This window comes from Sceloporus occidentalis, unplaced genomic scaffold (genome assembly GCF_023333645.1).
Source record: "Sceloporus occidentalis isolate IW3139 unplaced genomic scaffold, rSceOcc1.0.p SCAF_10, whole genome shotgun sequence".
NCBI lineage: Eukaryota > Metazoa > Chordata > Lepidosauria > Squamata > Phrynosomatidae > Sceloporus > Sceloporus occidentalis.
This window is the reverse complement of record NW_028316990.1, coordinates 14,707,515-14,730,963: the sequence shown is the minus strand read 5'-3', so window position 1 is coordinate 14,730,963 and position 23,449 is coordinate 14,707,515. Positions and strand designations below refer to the sequence as shown.

At 42.7% G+C, this 23,449-nt stretch overlaps 2 protein-coding genes across 3 annotated transcripts; both read left to right on the top strand.

Annotated features, from left to right (window-relative positions):
* The first annotated feature begins 39 nt into the window (after positions 1-39).
* On the top strand, positions 40-9,614 carry LOC149305959 (uncharacterized). Of its 2 annotated transcripts, none has more exons than XM_089540965.1 (7): positions 40-150; positions 2,757-2,858; positions 4,160-5,137; positions 5,895-6,110; positions 7,492-7,686; positions 8,848-9,065; positions 9,228-9,614. In XM_089540965.1, the coding sequence occupies exons 1-7, from the start codon at positions 130-132 to the stop codon at positions 9,475-9,477; spliced, it is 1,980 nt and encodes a 659-aa protein (XP_089397091.1). In that variant the 5' UTR covers positions 40-129; the 3' UTR covers positions 9,478-9,614. The 2 variants fall into 2 exon arrangements, with proteins under 2 accessions (XP_089397091.1, XP_089397092.1); XM_089540966.1 differs by lacking the exon at positions 40-150 and adding an exon at positions 3,538-3,678 and having other exon boundaries at positions 2,777-2,858.
* A 2,935-nt stretch (positions 9,615-12,549) lies between these two features.
* Positions 12,550-21,882, top strand: LOC149305958 (putative RNA-binding protein EEED8.10). Its single transcript, XM_089540660.1, has 7 exons — positions 12,550-12,686; positions 15,400-15,501; positions 16,575-17,558; positions 17,959-18,174; positions 18,691-18,903; positions 20,563-20,780; positions 20,943-21,882. Exons 1-7 carry the CDS (start codon positions 12,666-12,668, stop codon positions 21,115-21,117), a joined length of 1,929 nt encoding a protein of 642 aa, XP_089396786.1. The 5' UTR covers positions 12,550-12,665; the 3' UTR covers positions 21,118-21,882.
* Positions 21,883-23,449: the final 1,567 nt, after the last annotated feature.

Genomic DNA, 23,449 nt, shown 5'->3' with positions numbered 1-23,449 from the left:
ATTTCCCAGAGAGCTCCGCGCCGTCGCCTTGGCAACGGAGAGACGCTGCTCTCAAGGGGAAAAGGAGGAGCTGGGCCTCTGAGGCGGATCGGTGGCTTTGGCTCCTTTGAAGCCGCTCCTTTGAGAGGGATGGAGGCTTTGCCTGTAGAAGTAAGCCAGCCTCCCTGGATGGACATCCGCACTGCAGAAATAACCCGCTTTGAGGCTGCTTCAACTGCCCTGGCTCAGTGCTAGGGAATCCTGGGAACTGTGGTCCATTGTGGCCCCAGAGCTCTCTGACAGAGAAGGCTCAACGTCCCACAAAACTACAGTTCCCAGGATGCCCCAGCATTGGAGCCAAGGCAGTGAAAGTGCTCTCAAACTGGATTATGGATTCAGGCCCTGAAAGCCTTGGACTTGGCTTCGTCAGAGCAGAGATATATTGTGTGTATATGAATTGTATATAGTATATATATATACACACACACATATATAGTATATATCACTTGACGTTTATTGTCACACTTATGTATCATGTTTTGTATCTTTTCAAATCTTGCTGGTCATTGGCCGAATAAAACATACCTACCTGCCTACCTATCCTCTATCTACCTATCTAGTGTGTATGTGGATTGTATGCACTTAATGAGACTGAACCACAGTAATTCTGTTAAAACACTTAATATGCTGCAAGAGTCTTTCCTCACTTTCTCTGACAATAACAACCGTTTTTCCAGATCCTCTGGTTGGGCAGCTATATCATTTCTTTATTTGCTATACAGCCGCCCCTGCGTTTTCACAGGAGACCCGCAGCAGGTGCTTGGACTACGACAGGTTGAGTTTCCCTCATTCGGAAATCCGAAATCTTGAAATACTCCAAAATCCAAAACTGTTTGTGGGTTTGGCTGAGACAGTGGCATCTTAGCTTTCTGGAGGTTCAACATACACAAACTTGATGTATACGATATACAAGCGAATTTCATGTTGAGATTTGAGTCCCGTCTCCCAAATATTTCATTATGTTTATGCAAATGTTCCAAAACCAAAAAAGGAAAAAAAAATCCAGAATCCAAAACACTTCTAGTCCCAAACATTTCAGAAAAGGGATACTGAAACCAAAATGTGACCATAATTGAACTATAATGGGAGAATCCCCGAATAGGAGGAAATGGAGAGATTATTCATGTTGTTGTCCCCACAACAGCTGGCCTTTCAAAAATGAACTGGAAAGCAGGATGATATTTTCAATTGTAATTTATTCTGAGTAACCTGGCTTAAAATGGAATTTGTGTTCAATGCAAATGACTCTTAAAATCTAATTAAAATCTGAAATCAGTTTGTCCTGATGTCGACAGACAGCTTTTCTCTGTGAGCCAAACACAGGAAAAATAACAACCTCGGAAGCCAGCTGTAATTATGACAGTGTAGACTATCTATCATTTTATTATTAGGGCAAATTACTGGTCCTAATGACTAGTAACCAAGGAGCATGCCATGTGAAAACAGTCCTCTGCCCACATAATTGTTAACTGTTGCTCAGAGTGGAAAAAGCACAAGGGCAACATGACTAAAAGGTTTTCCATTATGTTTCCAGAGAAGAAAATTCCTCTGGCTTAGCTGCAAACAGTAAGTTTTAATTTATTATGAAGCTACTCTATATACCAGTGATGGTGAACCTTTTAGAGGCCGAGTGCCCAAACTGCAACCCAGACCCCACTTATTTATTGCAAAGTGCCATGTCACTCTGGCTTTCTAGTAACCAACTCTGGCAAACTCTATGCAGGGGCGACAGCACATGTGCCCACAGAGAAGGCTCTGAGGGTAGGGTTGCCATAATTGTCCACTTTTACCAGGGACAAAATGTGGAACAAATTCAAGACCAAACTGTAGGACAACTGCAGGACAAAACTCAGCCCAAAATGTAGGACATTGAAGAAAAATGGTGGACCTTAAATGTCCTACATTTTGAGCTGAGTTTTGTCCTGCAGTTGCCCTACAGTTTGGTCTTGAATTTGTCCTACATTTTGTCCCTGGTAAAAGTGGACAATTATGGCAGCCCTATCTGAGTGCCACCTCTGGCACGCGTGCCATAGGTTCACCATCACTGGTATATACTGTCTGGAAATTTTACTCAAAACACTGACCCAAAAAACCTGAGTCGACTTATCCACGGGTCAATGTAAGTGGTGTACTTTAACTCCTATAAAAAGGGAGCCATCGCTTCATGAAAGGCAAAAATGCAATCTGTCCTGAAATCTGCAATCTGTTAAGTTCTTTGGCATCATTTTCCTTTCCTTCATCCTATAGATCCTTTGCCACAGGCCCCTAAATTATACCCTCGACTCCTATCATAAAATCCATAATTTTAGCCCCCCAAACCTGCCTTCGACTTATTCATGAGGTTGACTTATAGTTGAGTATATACTGCAGTAAGTATCCATGCATGTTCTGGAAATAGCGTGGAAATCTTGATGTGGATCCACGGTTCTTACTCAGGTTTTCTTGGTGCTCTAAGCCTCCTTACTTTAAATCCATGATGTAAAAATCTTCTTTTTTCCTGTTGAGAGTCCCAGTTCCTCTCATAATTTGAAGGCAATGTCTTGGGGGCCACATGCTGACCGTGGGTGGGACTGAAGTCAAAAAGTGGGTAGAGTCGCTCCTTTTCTCCCCGCCTTTTGATCTGTTTGCCTCTTTCAGTCTTTGCCCAGTGAGTTGGTGACAGAGGGTCAAATCACTCTTGTCAGTTTTCCTCTTCAGTTTCTTTCTTTCTTTTTCAGATTATCACTTACATTTTAGGCTTCCTGCCAATCCCCGACAGGAAAGAGGCCTCTCTGGTGAACCAAACCTGGTACTTGGCAGCCCAGGATTCCCTTCGCCAGGTAAGAAACTCTTGTCTTGCCAGATTACTCAAGATTTCTGTATTTCTGTGTGGCTGCTCTGCTGGAAAGTTGTAGATCTCCATCAGACATAAAGCTGAACCCTACTTTAGTTTATGTGAATGAGAAGCAAGGAATCTTAGCCAGAGATTTTTAAAAGTGTATTTTTGGACTACAGTTCCTAGAAACCCTCAGGAATTAATCTGGCTCTGGGGACTTGAATTCATTTACAGTGGCCAAGGATTCCTCTGCGCTACATTTCCCTTACTGCATCATCTGCTCCATTTTCCCCAGACTGACTACTGTTTTCCTTTTAGAAGACTGAGGCAAAGAAAGTCCAAATAGTTGTGCCTTTTCTCTGTCCCGTTAGCACTGTTCCATCTTCTCCACAGAATGGCCCTACCATCTCCTTGTTCTTCCTTTTGATTCAGATATAACAAAAAAAGGAGACTTTTCATTCTTTTTAACCTCTTAACAAGCCTCAGCTCATTCTGCGCTTTAGCTTTTTTGACTTTCCCTACACATGCTGGCTATTTTGTTTGAAATTCCTCTGGTAATTCCCCCGCTTCGTGTACATGTCCCTTTTAAATCGTAACTCATCTGACAATTCTTTATACATAGATCTAGAATATATGTCTGACGATGTTTGGCTTCCCATTTTCCATTGTATAACCAACTCTAGGAGAACATGGTCACTCCCACCTAAGGATCCTGCCACTTCCACCCCATTAACCAGGTCATCCCTGTTGGTTAGGATCAGATCTAAAATAGCTGGTCCCTTTGTTGCCTCTTCCATCTTCCGGACAATGAAGCGGTCTGCAAGGCAAGTGAAAAAATTGTTGTACGTACTTTATATTCTTGGCCAAATTTTACTTTATCATCATGATAGTTGAAAACCCCTATTGACAAAACATTTCTCTTTTCTGAATGTGTAGTCATCTGTTCCCAGGAAGGCATCATCCAAGTCCTCAGTCTGGCTTGGGAGAATCTGTAATAGACCCCTCACAGTGACGTAATTGTTGTTTCTCTCCCCCTTAACTTTTATCCAGATCGTTGCCATGTAGATATTTGAACTTCCTCCCAAAGGGTAGGCTTGTTCCCTCCATGCTGTCTTCTACCATTGAGTAAACTCTTTCAGGCTTTTAGGACAGTCATGAGCTTTAATGGTGTGCTATTTGTATGTGTATGTATATGGTTTTTAATCAGTACTGGTTTTAATAATTAGAAAGCCACATTGAGCCCCATTATTGGGGAAAGGGCAGGATATAAATGATTAATAACAATCCCACCCCTGTTCAATTTAGGAGAACCTCTTCTACAACATTCCTGCTAGCTCCACCTCACTCAGGACCATCAAGACTTTGGGCCAAAGGCATGTGTGCAATGTCAAGATGGCAAACCTGGATGGCTCTACCACTTCTCAGGATGTCATCAAGTACGTTGCTCGCTACCTGGGGCCACATCTGCGCAGCTTGTGCCTCCATGGGAGCAGCCTGACAGAAACTAGCTTTGAGGAGCTCCTCTTGGCCTGTCCATGCCTCAGAGCCTTGGATCTAACTGGATGCAACAGTCTCTTTATGTCAGGGGCCTTGCTCGCCAAAGAAGAGACTTGCCTGCAAGTCCGTAAGACTCTGAGCAACTTGCAGGAGCTGAACTTGTCTGGTGTGCGATACCTGTCTGACCTTACCTTCAATCGCTTGACCAGTTGCTTTCCATGCCTGACCAAGCTCACCCTTGCTCGCTGCCACATTGGGTTTTATGTTCACACTGACTCCATCAACTACACCTCCTCGGTTCTGCTGTCCTTCGGCAAACTCCTGCTGTTCCTTTGGGAGCAATCCAGCAGCATGGAAGTTTTGGATTTGAGTGAAACAACATTCTCAAGCCAGGCAATGATGTCCCTGCTCCGAGTGGACCATCTGTGCCTGGAAGAAATGGTGCTGCAGAATTGCCAGAATCTGACCGATGAGACAGTAAGCATCTTATGTGAGCACCAGTCTCACTTAACCACCTTGGACTTGAGTGGTTGCTTTGAGCTGTCTGACCAGGCTGTCTTGACCATCTGCTCCAGGCTCCCATACCTCCAATGCCTGCGTCTGGGGAAGCTCCCACGCATAACTGAAGCTGGCTTTCAAAAGATTTCGCAATTGAAGCATCTCCAACACTTGGATGTCTCTGAATGCAGTCTTGTGAGCTGTAGTGAACTGGTGAAAGCTTTTAATGCTGTCAAGGGACAGCCCAAATTGGTCTCCTTGAATGCTGCCTGTTGCTCTTTACTACAGGTAAATTCCAGGGTAAATTACTATGGGTAGATTTCAGATGTTGTTGGACTCCAGTTCCCATCAAACAATCAGTATAGGCAATGGTCAGAGATGATGTATGTTGCAATCAAAAACAGGCCCTGTTTTAAGTCTGATGGGGGAATGTATGACTATATCCTACCTTTTGGCCAAAAGGCTCAAGGTGGTGTACCTCTGTCCCATTTCATTTTATCCTCACAGCAACCCTATAAAATAGGTTAGGTGGTGAGGTAATGATTGACAAGGTTACCTAATGAAGTCCATCACTTAAAATCATAGAGTTGGAAGAGACAAGGGCCATCCAGTCCAACCCCTGCCATGCAGGAATACACAATCAAAGCACTCCCAAAAGATGGCCATCCAGCCTCTTTTTAAAAACCTCCAAAGAAGGAGACTCCACCACACTCTGAGGCAGCATATTCCACTGTGAAACAGCTCTCATCATCAGGAACATATTCCATTCAAATATTTAAACATAGCTGTCAGCTTTTAGTGCTCTCTTAATGGGGATTTGAACTCAGACCTCATAATCATTCAAGTCTGACCTCCTAATCTGGAGCGCACAGCCCTGATCTTCCAGATTTACAGAGACTACACATGTCCATAATCTCCTATCACTGGTCAGTGCTGGTTGGGGGTAGTGGGAGTTACTGACCCATCCCACAAGCCCTCAGGATCAAGTACATTGAACTGAACAGAAGAAATGGAACAGCTTGTTTTGTTTTTTCCCCTTCCGCAGGAAAGTTCAATCCTCTCACTAGCTGAAGCCCTGAGTAAGAGCCTTCGTGTTCTGGATCTCTCGTCCTGTGAGTCTCTTGGCGACAGAAGCATCCAGGCTATTGCTTCTCACCTCTTGCTCTTGACAGTCTTGCGTTTGGCCCATTGCAAAGAACTGACTGACTGGGGCCTATTGGGAATTGAGGAACCCAAAGAGGAGCACGAATGTGCTATAGAGGTGGGAAAAACACATGTGCTTTTGTGGCAACTGTGAGATAGTGAGGAGGAGAAAAGCTGTGCATTCAGAGTTAGAGCTGGAAATAATATTCAAAAATATTTTGTTTAATTGTTGAAAAAATATGTTTTTGAGCTTAGAGAAACCCTGACAAGAAAAATCTTGGAATCATTAAAATCTTCCCAGTTCAGGACTTATTCTGCACAAAATTTGCATGTGATTGTTTTGCTTTGAGGAAAGCGTTTTGAGGGGGTAGAAAACAATATTTCTATGCAGAATTTTGGGTGGGAGCCATGTGTGAATCTTGCATAGAATAAGTCCCAATTTGCAGATAGCAAAAAACTTTCTTGCGAGAGGAAGAACATTTCTAAATTTACTCATTCCTCTTTGCAACAAGTAACTTAGTGAAACATTACATCCCTGCACACTGTATTGGTGTCAATGTTAATGATAGTTATATCATGGAGGCTTCAGTGGCAGTGAGGAATTTGGGGGGAGCAATTGGGCAGAAACATGGGCTCAATTTCCTTGCAAGTTTAGCATCACTCCTCAACCCTCTTGCCCCAAATTTATATTTCAAAAAATGAATTCACGCAGAGGAACTGGTTCATTAAAAGGGAGGTGGGGGGGGGGGAGCATCATGTCACATTCAGTTACTCATTTTATGCATTTAGAGGCTGGGAAAAATGTTTCCCAAATCCTCCTGTATTCTCCTGCTGAAAAAAGATGGTGTGTGTCCAAAAAAGAAGGGGCGATTGCCACTCCTTGACACTTTTAGGTGTTTGGAGCCTTACTTTACTCACAAAGAAGCACATTGAAGCTTTTTTATGAACAACTCTTGCTGGAAGATAAATGCCTGAATGTCACTCCTGTAGTGGCCAAATTTCTGTCTGAGGCAGCTACGATCAAAACCCACTATGTATAAAGAGACAATTAGAGGTCGAATTAGAGTTAGTCAGAGTTCTATTTAGCAACTTCCTCTCTTCTTATTTTACTGTGGGGAATTTTGAGAATGTATATATCTTGACTCGATATCTAAATTATGGGACTGTGAACCATAATAAATTATGACTGACTGACTGTTATGCTAGAGCTAAAGGCTATGGCATAATTGACCAAAGGGTGAAATGATTGTTCAAGATTAGCTCTCTCCTGCTTCCAACTTTCTGAGTCTTCCTTCTGCCATCTAACCTGCTCCGGCCTTTACATTCAGAGAGGAAGACCTTGTTTAGGTTACCATTGCCTATCCTTTGGTATTGCTGTGGAAGATGGCCTTTGCCACTGTGGCACTCAGAATCTAGAATGTGCTCCTTTTTGCGATTAGGCTGCTAGTGAGGACCGTTTCTACCAACTAATAAAGACATATTTGTTTGTTTGACTACAGGCTTTGCCAGGCTTTGGCAATATGGGCTTCTTCCAGCCACCTCCACAAGATCTGGAGCAAGATGGTCAGATTCTCATTGACCTTGCCAAGGAAGCTGTCCAAGAAAACCACCAAGCCTCTTTGCGTGCCCTGACCCGTTTGCAAGAGCTTGACCTGACGGGTTGTGAGAAGCTGACTGATATGAGCATAGCCAAGGTGTGCACACTGCATTTGTGTGGGGTAATTTATGTTTCCCAAGGCTCCAGCATTTGCTAAGGAAACAAAAATATTGAACATCAAAAATGTCAAAGCCAAGTTTGTTAGGGGTCTAGCTTTAAATTAGCAGAGTAGCAGAAATGTGCTCTTGTCTAACTATCCAAAAAAACAACAACAAACATGTAGTTTAAAAGAAAAGTTTACTAATGTCTTCAATCTATATTTACATAGAGGCTATATCCTAATCTACCTAGTGAATACTTCAGGTAAAAGAAATATTCATCTCACCGTATTTCCAAAGAAAGTTGAGAGAGCAGGAAGATGGAAACACAACAGCTCAGTTGAAAATATTTTTGAAAGAATGTCAGTTAGTCCCAAAGGGGAAGTGACCTAAGTCACATAGTTAGTTTGAACTGAGGAGATGGGTTGCATGCATGAATTCCCTATCTACCTAAGGAGGGGGAAAGAGAATGCAAAAATCTTCCAACCATTTGCCAGTAGCAGTCACCCCTGGAGAGTCAGCATAGCGACGTGGTTTGAGCATTGGACTATGACTCTAGAGACCATGGTTCGAATACCCATTTGGCCATGGAAACCTACTGGGTAACTTTGGGCAAGTCACACTGTCTCAGCCTCAGAGGAAACCCCCTATGAACAAATCTTGCCAGGAAAACCCTATGAAAGGGTCATGTTAGGGTCACCATAAGGCAGAAATGACTTGAAGGCACAAAAGTCACCTATGATCCAGAGCTTCGGGATGTTACTTTTCTAGAGTACTGTGCACAGAATCCTCCAGTGAGCATGCGCACTGGCCATGCTAGCTGAGAAGGTCTCTGAGTTGTAGTCCAAAAAGTAATTTCTCCAATTTCTGTTAGGCATCATCTCAGTGGCAAAGTTTAGTGTTGTTGGCTGGCATCCTGTTGTGACTTTACATCATCATAAACAAATGAAAAATTGTGAAGTTTATAACTGCATCATTACACAGCAGTCATATTCCTAGAAGGGGAATTTTGTCGTAGCTGCACTATTGGATTCACTGTGAGAGCGGCGCATGCAGCATGGCTGTCACGCTATGGTTGCGATGTGCAACAGTATGGCACTTGGGCAATGACACCATTAGTTTGTTTTCTCTGGCATCAATGTTCTGTCTTTCCCTCCCAGGTGATCTGCTTCCCTGAGCTCCGACACCTGTCCCTCAGCCTCATTCCCAACATCACAGACAACAGTCTTGGAGCCATTGCTCACAACTGCCGAAGCTTGGAAAACCTGTCTCTGACTTACTGTGTGAACCTGACTGATAAGGGCTTTGTGGAGGTAGCTGCCTGTCTGCACAGACTTCAACATCTTGATGTTTCTGGCTGTAATCAATTAACACCCCGGTAAGAAGCAATGCGGAGTCCAAAGGTTGCTAGCATGGGTGCTGTTAGCAGGTGGAGGAAGTGATGTGAGTAGCGGTTACACTTTTGTAACTGCTGCAAAGTCAGGGTAATGCTGGGGACAAAGGGATAATGAGCAACAAATGACTGGATTTTCTCTTGCAGGACTCTGAAGGCTGTTGGTCAAGAGTGCCAACAACTAAAATATTTTGATGTCTCTTTGTGCAGCAAGATTACCATGAAGGATGTGGAACATTTCCAACCACATCTCCCACCACAGAGTCAGGCTAGCATTCAGTCTCGTTTTGTGCGTGGAACAAACCTTTCCTTTACTCTCTGGCACAGCGTAAACCCAGAGTTAAAGATAATCAATTTGGCTATCCCCACTCCCCCTGAAAGCACCTGCTGTGAATGACTTAAGTATCCTTGGGAAACGGCTTCTGTCTTGGTTGTTCTTTGGCCAGTTGGTGGCTGTATAAATCAACCAGGCCTTTTCTGTCTTCTTTTTACTGACATGTACTGCCATTGCACTAATAAAGGATTCTCAGTTGTTTTAAAAGCACTGGATTTTGAGATCAATTACCTTTCCGATCATCAAAACTGAAGGCTAAATTTGGGACCCCAGGCTCCACTATACAAAATGTATGCTCAAGCAGAACAATATATTACTCCTATAACCAAAGAGCCAAAGAGAACAGGAATGACCGATTAGATAGCTCTGCGCAAGCAGGGAGAAGAAATAGTTCCTAAGATGGCTGAGTGGGGGGAGGCAACAAAGTTTTTTATTTGCTATTGTGAGCCCTGTTCTTCCTGCCTGTCTCTATCCGGTGATGAGAGAAAACCCAAGTTGGGTGGATTCCTCCTCTCCCCAATCCAAAGAATGCCTCATTCCTTATTAACCTTCAACAAACAGGGCCTTTGAAAAGTGAATGAAGTGTCCACAGAGATGGTGGTGGAGGATGAGGAAAGAATGGACAGATGGAGATGAATGACACACTTAACTGAAGAAGCTTTAAGATGAGATCTCGTGCTTTAGGACAGCCTTTCATCCTCTTAACCTTTCCCAGACATGTTGGATCCCCAACATTTGTAAGCAACAATCATATTATGGTTTTAGTAGTCCACGTAGAATTTTTTTTAGGCTGGAATTAAGTAACTTGGAAAGGATCAACAAACAAAACCCTTTCTGGAGGAATCAATGACAAAATGTGCCCCTATGCTCAAGAGTAACAACTTCCATGCCATTCTCATACAGTTTTCCCTAATGTTACACCTTAAATATTGAATTTACAAATGATAATTTACTAATTAAATTATTCCAAATATTAGTGCTGATGATAAATGAATTAAATGTCCCACTTTCTACAGTTTAACATTATCAATTCATTTTCAAATATCTGCTTTTTACCTTTGGTTCCCACATTTCCTTTTGGCTGAAAAGAAAAGAAAATGTAGTCATGGAAGAACAGGATAATTATACACTATAAAAGGTATAATAATAATAAAATATTTATCATAATTATACACTATAAAATAATAAAGTATAAGAATAAAAAATATTTAACAGTTATACAAAATAATAATAATAATAATAAAATATTTAACAGAATTATACAAAATAAAATAATAAAATAGATAAAATAGAGATATGATTATCAGAAATGTAAGATTAATGTTAATAAGACTTAGTTAGAAAGCACAGGCGCGTTACAAACCGCCATAAGGGACGTCCTCAGGACATCCTAGGTTTAAAAAGGGGCGTCACTTCTTGACGCCCCCAAGCCTAATACGTCCTGAGGACGTACAAGATGGCGGCGCCCCATCTACATGGGGGCCGCCATGATGGCATCACAAATGCGCTGCCTCCAAAAGAGGTGGCGTGGACGTGACTACATGACTACATTTTCTTTTCTTTTCAGCCTTTAGATGGCTGCGCCCAGCGACGCAAGGGAGAAAGGGCCAAGTGGCCCCTTTTTCCTCCTCCCCGCCGCCGCGGGGTGTCCTTGGGGCTTGAAGCCCCAAGGACACCCCTTTCCAGGCCTTGGAGAAGGGGCCTTTTGCCGCTTCCCCACGGCCTGGAAAGCGGTGGATCGGGGCCTCAGCAGATGCCGCTATGACCGCTGAGGCCCCAATCTGGCGGGGAAAGGGGCGGGTGCAGGCTGCCACTTTTCAGCAGTCTGTAACGCGCCTAAGAGTTGTAGGTAATACCAGAAAGTTTCTAAGAAGCTATAAAATGGCGAGAAAGTAATAAAGATAAATAAGGTGAATGGTAATGGAATCTAGATATTTGTAAGAGTTCAGTAAAGAAGAGATGATCAGTGGAGAGGATCAGCGTATTAGGAAGTTAAAAGAAGAGAAAAACTGATGTGAAGTATTTTATGAATAGATATCGATAAAATGTGTAATGTTCGAGATATATTGAAGATCATTAATATATACAGATGTATATACAGATATTTTTTGTATGTTTTTCTTTGTCAAGTTTCTATTGTTTTTGTTTTAATTAATAAAAAATAAAATAAAATAAAATATTTAACATAATTATACACTATAAAGTAATAAAGTACAATAAAGTACTGTATAATAATAAAACATGTATCATAATTAGGCAATGTAAAATAATAAAGTATAACAATAAAAATATTTAAGAGAGTTATACAAAATATAATAATAATAACAACAATAATAAAATATTTAAGAGAATTATACAGAAAATAATAATGTATAACAATAAAATATTCAAAATAATTATATATTATAAAATAATAAATTATAATAATAAAAATATTTAACAGTTATACGAAATAAAAAATAAAGTAAAATAACAATAATAGCAAAACATTTAACACAATTAGGCAATATAAAATAATAAAGTACAATAAAGTATAATAATAATAATAATACATTAAACATAATTAGGCAATATAAAATAATAAAGTATAATAAAAATATTTAAGTTATACAAAATAAAAAATAAAGTAAAATAATAATAACAAAATATTTAACATAATTAGGCAATATAAAATAATAAAGTATAATAATAATAACAATAATACATTTAACTCAATTAGGCAATATAAAATAATAAAGTACAATAAAGTATAATAATAATAATAAAATATTTAACATAATTATACACTATAAAATAATAAAGTATAATAATAATAATAACAACAATAAACCATTTACCGCAATTAGGCAATATAAAATAACAAAGTACAATAAAGTATTATAATAATAAAGAATAATAATAATAAAGTATAACAACAACAACAACAACAACAACAATAACAATACCCAGCAACCTGTTTCAATCTTGAAGAGTAATAAGAGATGAAAGGAAGGGACTCTCTTCAGCTGCAGCCAAAGCCACTCAGGCTCAGCAGCAGCACAGGGAAAGACTTCCGGCGCGGACGCAGTGACGTCATCAGGAGGAGACGCGCGCAGCCTTTTCCCTCCCGAGGGACTACACTTCCCAGAAAGCCCCGCGCCGTGGCCATGGCAGCGGGAGGAAGCTGCTGATAAAGGGGAAAGGAGGGCAGAGGAGGAGGAGCTGGGCCTCTCTGAGGCGAGGGATTGGCGGCTTTGGCTCCTTGGAGAGGGATGGAGGCGCTGCCGGTGGAGGTAAGCGAGGCCCCTCTTTTGACATCCGCACTGCAGAGATAACCCGCTTCGAGAGCGCTTTAGCTGCCCCGGGTCAGCGCTAGGGAATGAATCCTGGGAGCTGTACTTTTGTGAGACAGAGAGCTCCGAGGGCACAATAAACTACAGCTCCCAGGATTCCCTAGCGCTGAGCCAGGGCAGCTAAAGCGCTCTCGAAGCGGGTTATTTCTGAAGCACAGACGCAGCCTGGCTCACCTTCCGAGGACGTCCCTGTCTGCAGGCCCTGATCCTTCTCCCCCCGCTTTGTATTTCTGCTTCGGTTGGGCTCCATCCTAAGCAGGACTCTTCCCAAGGACGGCGCCGAAGGAGGCAGCCAGCCCTCCTCCTCCTCCTCCTCCTCCTGCTGTGGCTGAAAGGCCAGGGCAGCAGGCGAGGCAGAGGAGCAGCCCTGGGCCCTGAAGAAACAAACCCTGGGAAGAAGAGGAGGAGGAGACCATGGAGCCCTCTGAGGAAAGGCCCAGGGCTTTGCTGGGGGTGTTTAGCCTGGAGCAGAGAAGCCCTGCTGAAATACTTGAGGAGGGAGCAAGCTTGTTTTCTGCTGCTCCAGAGACTGGGACACAATGGAGCAATGGATGCAAGGGAAAGGGAAAGAGAACTTCCTGAGAGTAAGGGCTGCTCGACTGTGGAGGACACTCCTTCCTTGGAAAGTGGCGGAGTCTCCTTCTTTGGGGGTCTTTGAACAGAGGCAGGATGCTTTCACTGAGAGAGAGTTCCTGCATGGCAGAACGGGGCCCTTGCGCTCTCTTCCAACTCGATGAGTGCATTAGTTTACCAAGAAATAGGCTTTGGGGGGGGGGGTCACTACGATTGCTGCTGGTCTACAGCAATTAAAAGAATAGGAAAATAAAATGGGGTTCAAAAGATACCATATACGTGCAACTATAAGTCGACATCATGTTTAAGTAGAGGGCAGGTTTGGGCACCAAAATTAGTGGTTTTGATATGACCCACGGATAAGTCTTGGGTATCCCTTCTTCGCCATCAAAGGGCAGCTGGGCTGCGGACAAGGCTTGAGGATCAAGCCTATTGCCATATTGCCCTGTGTATAAGTTGGCCCATGGCTTTTAGGTCAATGTCTGTCTGGGCATACATTTTTCCACTTATAGGCGAGTATATACTATAGCTATAGATGCTTGGTGATGGATGAAGAAGTTTAAAAACCAGTCTTACATGTTTCCAGATGTCCAGCTCTGTCAAATGTCTGACAGCTATAATGCCAGACTTCCAAAATATGGATGTTTTTGAAGAGTCTCCAAAGGCAGCTTCATGTACATCGTATTGAAGAACCACCAGCACATGAATCATAAACGTAAATCTTTGTGAAGTCAAAGGCTTTCATGACCGGCATCCATAGTTTTTTGTGGGGTTTTGGGGCTCTGTGGCCATGTTCTAGAAGAGTTTATGCCTGGCGTTTTGCCAGCATCTGAAGATGCCAGCCCCAGATGCTGGCAAAACGTCAGGAATAAACTCTCCTAGAACATGGCTGCAGAGCCCAAAAACCCCACCAAAAAAACTATGCGCTACCCCCTTCTCTGAGCTCTCCCCATGCTTCCTCATTCAGGTTGTGGCTTCCTCTGGCTAAGCCTTAGACAGACTTCTAGAAGATAAATCACACAACATACAAAACATAATCTTTGTACACAAAGGCAGACCAGCAACACAGCGCCTGGGAAGGGACAGGCTTTTTAAACACAAATTTATGGTGGCTTTTTTATTTGGTGTAAACATATCTAGGAAGTCCTTCTAGGTCTAAATGACCTTTGTTTAGGCCAGGGGTGAGGATTACATGGCCTTTTGTTGGACTGCGACTCCCAACAGACCTAGCCAGCATAGTTCACAGAGATGACTGCTGGGAGCTGCACTTCAGCATTTGGAGGCTTACAAGACTCTTACGCTTGTCATAGGCGAAACGTGGCTGAAGAAGAAGAGGGATGTGAAAGAGAAAGAAAAGACAGAGCCCAAGGTACTTTCTGAAGCAGAGCAATGAATAGCACTTCCCTTACTCCAACTTTTGGCATTGAATTTCACAAGTTCTCCTCTTCCTCAATGCTAACTGTCCCAATTTGTCAGGGTCAGCCCCAGTTAATCCTCTGCTGTCCGCTTTTTCATCTATCCTGCCTTTAGCATGAGCACAAACAGTTATGCCTGCCTGCTGGAATTGTGTTAAGTTCTTTGGCATCATTTTCCTTTCCTTCATCCTATAGATCCTTTGTCACAGGCCCCTAAATTATACCCTCGACTCCTATCATAAAATCCATAATTTTAGCCCCCCAAACCTGCCTTCAACTTATTCATGAGGTTGACTTATAGTTGAGTATATACTGCAATAAGTATCCATGCATGTTCTGGAAATAACGTGGAAATCTTGATGTGGATCCACAGTTCTTACTCAGGTTTTCTTGGTGCTCTAAGCCTCCTTACTTTAAATCCATGATGTAAAAATCTTCTTTTTTCCTGTTGAGAGTCCCAGTTCCTCTCATAATTTGAAGGCAATGTCTTGGGGGCCACATGCTGACCGTGGGTGGGACTGAAGTCAAAAAGTGGGTAGAGTCGCTCCTTTTCTCCCCGCCTTTTGATCTGTTTGCCTCTTTCAGTCTTTGCCCAGTGAGTTGGTGACAGAGGGTCAAATCACTCTTGTCAGTTTTCCTCTTCAGTTTCTTTCTTTCTTTTTCAGATTATCACTTACATTTTAGGCTTCCTGCCAATCCCCGACAGGAAAGAGGCCTCTCTGGTGAACCAAACCTGGTACTTGGCAGCCCAGGATTCCCTTCGCCAGGTAAGAAACTCTTGTCTTGCCAGATTACTCAAGATTTCTGTATTTCTGTGTGGCTGCTCTGCTGGAAAGTTGTAGATCTCCATCAGACATAAAGCTGAACACTACTTTATGTGAATGAGAAGCTGGGAATTTTGTAGCCTTGGAGGATCACATACTCTTTTTGAGGATGGCTATGAGGAAACATCAAAGTTTTGTTTCCTGATTTGAACCCGCAAGAGTGTCTCCTTATGAGAAAGTGTTTAAACAGTGATTTGCTAACAAGCCAAGGTTCAATATAATAACCTGGCTTGTTAACAAACCATAGCTCACACTAGCCAGATATCCTTCTGTTTGGATATAATAACTGACTCTGATTATTTCAAATTAAGAGGTGAAACTTTCTATGATCTTACAGTGATGCCAGAGGACTAAATGGAGAATCCATAAAGAGATCACATAAAGTAGGAAACTTTATGGTACAGTATTAGAATAATTAGAATCATAGTGATTTAGCAGTAGTGTTGCACCATGCTATGATGACCAACCAACCTGCTTCTCTTATTGAATGCAGTAGGACTGATCCCTCTACAAAGTGATCAACTATTAAAAGTGGGTTATCACGGAAGAGCAGTGGAGCTGGAACATTCAATATACCCAAGGGCCAAAGCACACATGATGCAAGAGATTTGCAATTGGATTGATCAATCAGATGATCAATATTGTTTTATTCTAATCTAAATCCTTCCCAAAGATGTTGGCAGACTCACTGCAGGGGGGGAAGGAGAAAGGCAGGCGCAACACAGCTATCTGTTCTGTTATTTACTTTTTTCCCCTGTAGAAGGTTCAATAGTGTCTTCAAGGATGTGAATTTAGACATTGTTGTTGTTGTGTACCTTCAGGTTGTTCAAATTTATAACAACCCTAATGCTAATTCTAACCCTGTGCTTTGGGGTGTTAGCTAGTCCTCTAATTTGGTGTCATCTACAATTTTAATAAGTTTTAATAATTAGAAAGCCACATTGAGCCCCATTATTGGGGAAAGGACAGGATATAAATGATTACCCTAATAACAATCCCACCCCTGTTCAATTTAGGAGAACCTCTTCTACAACATTCCTGCTAGCTCCACCTCACTCAGGACCATCAAGACTTTGGGCCAAAGGCATGTGTGCAATGTCAAGATGGCAAACCTGGATGGCTCTACCACTTCTCGGGATGTCATCAAGTACGTTGCTCGCTACCTGGGGCCACATCTGCGCAGCTTGTGCCTCCATGGGAGCAGCCTGACAGAAACTAGCTTTGAGGAGCTCCTCTTGGCCTGTCCATGCCTCAGAGCCTTGGATCTAACTGGATGCAACAGTCTCTTTATGTCAGGGGCCTTGCTCGCCAAAGAAGAGACTTGCCTGCAAGTCCGTAAGACTCTGAGCAACTTGCAGGAGCTGAACTTGTCTGGTGTGCGATACTTGTCTGACCTTACCTTCAATCGCTTGACCAGTTGCTCTCCATGCCTGACCATGCTCACCCTTGCTCGCTGCCACATTGCCTTTGAGTTTGATGCTTACTATGGCTCCAACAACTACAACTCTTCGGTTCTGCTGTCCTTCCGCAACCTCCTGCAGTTCCTTCGGGAGAAATCCAGCAGCATGAAAGTTTTGGACTTGAGTGGGACCAGCATTTCAAGCCAGGCAATGAAGTCTCTGGCCCAAGTGGAAAACCTGTGCCTGGAAGGGATGGTGCTGCAGAACTGCCGAGATCTGACAAATGAGACTGTAAGCATCTTATGTCAGCACCAGTCTCACTTAACCACCTTGGACTTGAGTGGTTGCTCTGAGCTGTCTGACCAGGCTGTTTTGACCATCTGCTCCAGGCTCCCAGCCCTCCAATGCCTGCGTTTGGGGAAGCTCCCACGTGTAACTGAAGCTGGCTTTCAAAGGATTTCGCAATTGAAGCATCTCCAACACTTGGATGTCTCTGAATGCAGTCTTGTGAGCTGTATTGAATTGGTGAAAGCTTTTAGTGCTGTCAAGAAACAGCCCAAACTGGTCTCCCTGAATGCTGCCTTCTGCTCTTTACTACGGGTAAATTCCAGGGCAAATTACTATGGGTAGATTTCAGATGTTATTGGACAGCAGTTCCCATCAACCAACCAGTATAGCCAGTGGTCAGAGATGATGGATGTTGCAATCAAAAGCAGGGCTGCAACTTCCCTGGCCCTGTTTTAAGTCTGATAGGGTGAATGTATGACCATATCCTACCTTTTGACCAAAAGGCTCAAAGTGGTGTGCCTAGTCCTCTGTCCCATTTCTGCCATTCCAAGTGTACAGAACTGGTCTAGATGGGTCAGATTCTGCCTTGATATAAAACAAAGGCAATTGGTTTTGAAAGTACTGACCCATCCCACAAGCCCTCAGGATCAAGTACATTGAACTAAACAGAAGAAATGGAACAGCTTGTTTTGTTTTTTTTCTCCTTCCACAGGAAAGTTCAATCCTCTCACTAGCTGAAGCCCTGAGTAAGAGCCTTCGTGTTCTGGATCTCTCGTCCTGTGTCTCTCTTGGCAACAGAAGTATCCAAGCTATTGCTTCTCACCTCTTGCTCTTGACAGTCCTGCGTTTGGCCTGGTGCAAAGAACTGACTGACTGGGGCCTATTGGGGGTTGAGGAACCCAAAGAGGACCGCGAACGTGCTACAGAGGTGGGAAAAACACATGTGCTTTTTTGGCAACTGTGAAATAGTGAGGAGAAGAAAAACTGTGCAATCAGAATTAGAGCTGGAAATACTTTCTTGCAAGAGGAAGAACATTTCTCCCTCCTCCATGCAACAAGAAACATAGTGAAATAGTACATCCCTAGCCACAGTGTTAATGGTAATTATATCATGGAGGTGCTAGAGAAAATAAGAATATTTTCCACCCTGTTTTCAAAGAAGTCCGTAATGAGAATCGGCTCTCTCCTAATTCAGTGCATTAATTTCCTCTCTGCCAGGAGAAAAGTTTCCCAACAGCTTTATTGTGGGCTGGGAGTCTACCTAGGGAGGAAAATGTACAACATTTTTTGTTTTGTTTCAGTGTTTTTTTTTAAGATTAGTTTTATTATATTTTACTACAAATTTGTATTATAAATTATATTGGGCTTTTTTGTTTTTAAGTTAAATGCTCTATTCTATGTATTTTCTAAAATAATTTTTTTTAATATTCTGTTGCCTTGACAGAAGGATGCAGGCCCAAAGTTCAGCAGGAACTTTGGCAATATGGGCTTCTTCCAGCCACCTCCACAAGATCTGGAGCAAGATGGTCAGATTCTCAATGACCTTACCAAGCAAGCGGTCCAAGAAAAGCACCAAGCCTCGTTGAATGCCCTGACCCGTTTGCAAGAACTTGACCTCACAGCATGTGGGAAGCTGACGGACATGAGCATAGCCAAGGTTTGCACACTGCATTTGTGTGGGGTAATTTAAGTTTCCTAAGGCTTCAGCCCTTGCTAAGAAAACAAAAACATTGAATACCAAAATATCCAAGCCTAGCCTGTTAAGAGTCTAGCTTTAAATTAGCAGAAATGTGCTCTTCCTAACTATGCTTTCCTAAGAACTTCTTAGCCTCAGGTCTACATTGTCTAAACTGCCTCCCCTTTCCTCCCCTCTCAATCGCTAAGGAGCAGTGGCCCCTCCTTCAGCTTGACATCTGCACTGGGGAAATGTTGCACAAAAGGCTATAGAATAGCACATTGTGCTCCATCCAAAATACACATGCATAAGCCATACTTACTTACACACATGTCTCTAACAGAATTTTGGCAATTGTCTGCCTTCCCTTGCCACTATTGCACAAGTCTGCAAGAAGTGCAACTGCCAGCATAGTGAACCAACCAGATTCTATCCTAAGCATTCATGAAACATGGAAAGGACAAAATAAACAAGCAATATAATACTGCAGTGATGACTGACATTAAGCAAATGAGCTGATGGTAGTGAGAGGATGCCTTACTTTAGCAATGAGTCAAGGGGATGTCTGCAAGATGGTGGAAAGTGAAGCAGTGGTTAGATAAGTGGAGTTTAGAACACCCTTTTTTAAAGAAAGCAGGTTATAAAGGAAGGGGAAGCAATTTGGGGCACAGAACGGAAGTTTGCTGCAGCCAAAGAAGCAAAAAAAGGGGGGATGAAAAGAAAGTCAGGACAGGATATGCAACTAGGTTGAGGGGAGGGAAAACTTGAAACTGCACACTCATGGCCCAGTTGAAATGTTCTGAAACCTCAGTAATGAAGAGTGATATGATCAAAGTGAGATTTTAAAAATACTGCACTCATATCTGGACTACATTTTCAGACTAACAGTTTGTGGGTACTATACCTACCACTTCACATGCAACTGAAGCCCTGGTGGCACAGTGGTTTAATGCCTGTACTGCAGCCACTCACTCACAAAAAACATAAGTTTGTGTGTTCAATACTAGCCAGGGGCTCAGGCTCAACTCAGCATCTTTCCGAGGTCGCTAAAATGAGTACCCAGCTTGTTGGGGGCAATTAGCTTATTGTTGTAAAGTGCTTACAGACTGCTTAGGCAGTATGTAGTAGTATATAAATGAAGCTGTTATTACTATTGCTATGCCAGATGGAGAGACTGCAGGTGGAGAGCACTTGGAAGGGCCAAATTCAAACTCCCTGTTTGTTAAAAGGTTGCTTACTAGAGCAAATGAATCTGAACGTTTACTCTAACCAGCCTCTTTTTTGTTGGATTTTTTTTCTCCACAGGAGGAGGTTTTCACATGCATTCTCCCTCCAGTCTGGAATGGTATATTGCAGAAAGCCTGTAACTTGTTACCGTTCCACTACAAAACATGCACTTTGGTCCCACTATGCCTCAAAAAAGACCTCTCCCTCTGCTGCAAATGCATCACCGCTATCCTTGCATTAATTTATATCTGAACATCTGGCTTAGTTCTGAATGAATGGGGACACGGTCAGTTCAAAGCAGAAGGCTTTTCATTAGTTGGCAACATGCTCCTTCAGGTATCCTCCTTCACCGTGCCTGAGGGCCCACCATTAGTTTGTTTTCTCTGGCATCAATGTTCTGTCTTTCCCTCCCAGGTGATCTGCTTCCCTGAGCTCCGACACCTGTCCCTCAGCCTCATTCCCAACATCACAGACAATAGCCTTCTAGCCATTGCTCGCAACTGCCGAAGCTTGGAACACTTGTCCCTGAGTCACTGTGTGAACCTGACCGATAAGGGCTTTGTGGAGGCAGCTGGCTGTCTACACAGACTTCAACATCTTGTTGTTTCCGGCTGTAATCAGTTAACACCCCGGTAAGAAGCAAGGCATAATCCAAAGGTTGCGAGCATGGGTCCTATTAGCAGATGGAGGAAATGATGCGAGTAGCGGTTACACTTTTGTAACTGCTGCAAAGCCAGGGTAATGTTGGGGACAAAGGGATAATGAGCACCAAATGACTGGATTTTCTCTTGCAGGACTCTGAAGGCTGTTGGTCAAGAGTGCCAGCAACTAAAAGGTTTGGATGTCTCCATGTGCAGCAAGATTAGCATGACGGATGTGGAACATTTCCAATCATACCTGCCACCACAGAGTCAGACTAGCATTCAGTCTCGTTTTGTGGGTGGAGCAGACCTTTCCATTACTCTCTGAGGCACAATGTAGACCCAGAGTTATGGATAATCAACATGGCTCTCCTCACTCCCCCTGCCAGCTCCTGTTGCGAATGACAAAGTATCCTTGGGAAACAGCTTCTGTCTTGGTTGTTCCTTGGCCAGTTGGTGGTTCTATAAATCAACCAGTCCTTTGCACAAGATTGTGAGCCTCAGAAACCCTCCTTGCTAGAGCAGGCCATTGAGCAAGGCTACCATCACCCCAGAGCCCAAGTTCAATACGGAACTTCATCTTGTACCTGAAATAAATTTTCTGGTGCAAGGTAAAATATAGCAGTGGCAGAAACCATCAACAATAAGCAAAACAGTGTCTGCTATTTAAGGTAGCTACTATTAGTGTAAAATGTACACAGCCAGAGTAATTATGCTGAGCCCTGCTTTAATTATTTGGGACTTCTCTGTAGACAAGAGATAGCTACATTCAACTGCCAGTCCACATCCATTGGCTTTTCTTCCTTCAAAGCCACCCCTCAATATATCACTGCCTGTTCTGTAGACATCACTGCCAGCGTCACACTGAGAGGACTGCTGTCTCCGCTGATGCCAAAGTAATGTTTGGCATGTTCAGGGAACAATGAAGAGATGCTTCTATAATGAAAGAGTCAAGGTTAGCTCCTTCCTTTGAACAATGTAAGAGTTCTACCACTCTTGTCATTCTTCATTCTTTATATAATTTTGCTTATGCATTGCTGTCTTTTTTTACTAACATACACTGCCATTGCACTAATAAAGGACTCTTACCTGTTCTAAAAGCACTGGATTTTGAGATCAATTACCTTTCCAATCATCAAAACTGAAGCCTGAATATGGGATGCCAGGCTCCACTATGCAAAATGTATGCTTAAGCAGAACAGTAAACTACTCCTACAGTTGTCCCTCCATATTTGCTAGGGTTAGGGGAACAAGACCCCTGTGAATATGGAAAAAACGCAAAAAACAAAAACCCTGTTTTTACCTGAGAGGACACCTCTCTAGGAATCTCTAGGTCCTCCAGTGCAACTCTGTGGTCAATGTCCAACATACACTGACCATAGAATGGCACTGGAGTAGCTACAAATGGTTTTTCAGTGCAACTTTTAAAGTTGACCACAGAGTTGCACTAGAAGACCTAGACAGTCCTAGAGAGAACATATTAATGAAATCCGTGAATAATCAAATCCACAAATATCAAAGCCGCAAATATGGAGGGATGACTGTATATCCTCTTGGCAGAGGAACACCTAGACACAAGGATGGTCTCTACAACCTTGCTAGAGTGTCTGTAGTGGGGGAAAGTGGAACGAAAAAAGAGAGAAACAGAATTATATTGGGAAAAGTCAGATAAAGTGAGCCAAAGAGAACAGGAACGACCGATTAGATAGCTCTGCGCAAGCAGGGAGAAGAAATAGTTCCTAAGATGGCTGAGTGGGGGGAGGCAACAAAGTTTTTTATTTGCTATTGTGAGCCTTGTTCTTCTTGCCTGTCTCTATCCGGTGATGGGAGAAAACCCAAGTTGGGTGGATTCCTCCTCTCCCCAATCCAAAGAATGCCTCATTCCTTATTAACCTTCAACAAACAGGGCCTTTGAAAAGTGAATGAAGTGTCCACAGAGATGGTGGTGGAGGATGAGGAAAGAATGGACAGATGGAGATGAATGACACACTTAACTGAAGAAGCTTTAAGATGAGATCTCGTGCTTTAGGACAGCCTTTCATCCTCAACCTTTCCCAGACATGTTGGATCCCCAACATTTGTAAGCAACAATCATATTATGGTTTTAGTAGTCCATGTAGAATTTTTTTTAGGCTGGAATTAAGTAACTTGGAAAGGATCAACAAACAAAACCCTTTCTGGAGGAATCAATGACAAAATGTGCCCCTATGCTCAAGAGTAACAACTTCCATGCCATTCTCATACAGTTTTCCCTAATGTTACACCTTAAATATTGAATTTACAAATGATAATTTACTAATTAAATTATTGCAAATATTAGTGCTGATGATAAATGAATTAAATGTCCCACTTTCTACAGTTTAACACTATCAGTTCATTTTCAAACGTAACATTCTGAGCTCCTATCAATTTCCATGTGTTCAGCTGGGCTACTCTAGCAGTAATCTCTCAAGAGTTGCTGCTGTTGACATTCAAGTGTATTTCCAAGAGCAGTTGCTGCTGTGATTTGAAAAATATTTCTAAAAATCAAAAATAGGGAAATGAGATATGGACATCAGCACCTCTCACAATTGGCTATTCTACTTAGGGCTCTTGGGAACTGCAGACCAACAGCCTCTGGAGGGCCATAAGTTGTAACCCCTGGGGAAAATCTTCAGTGG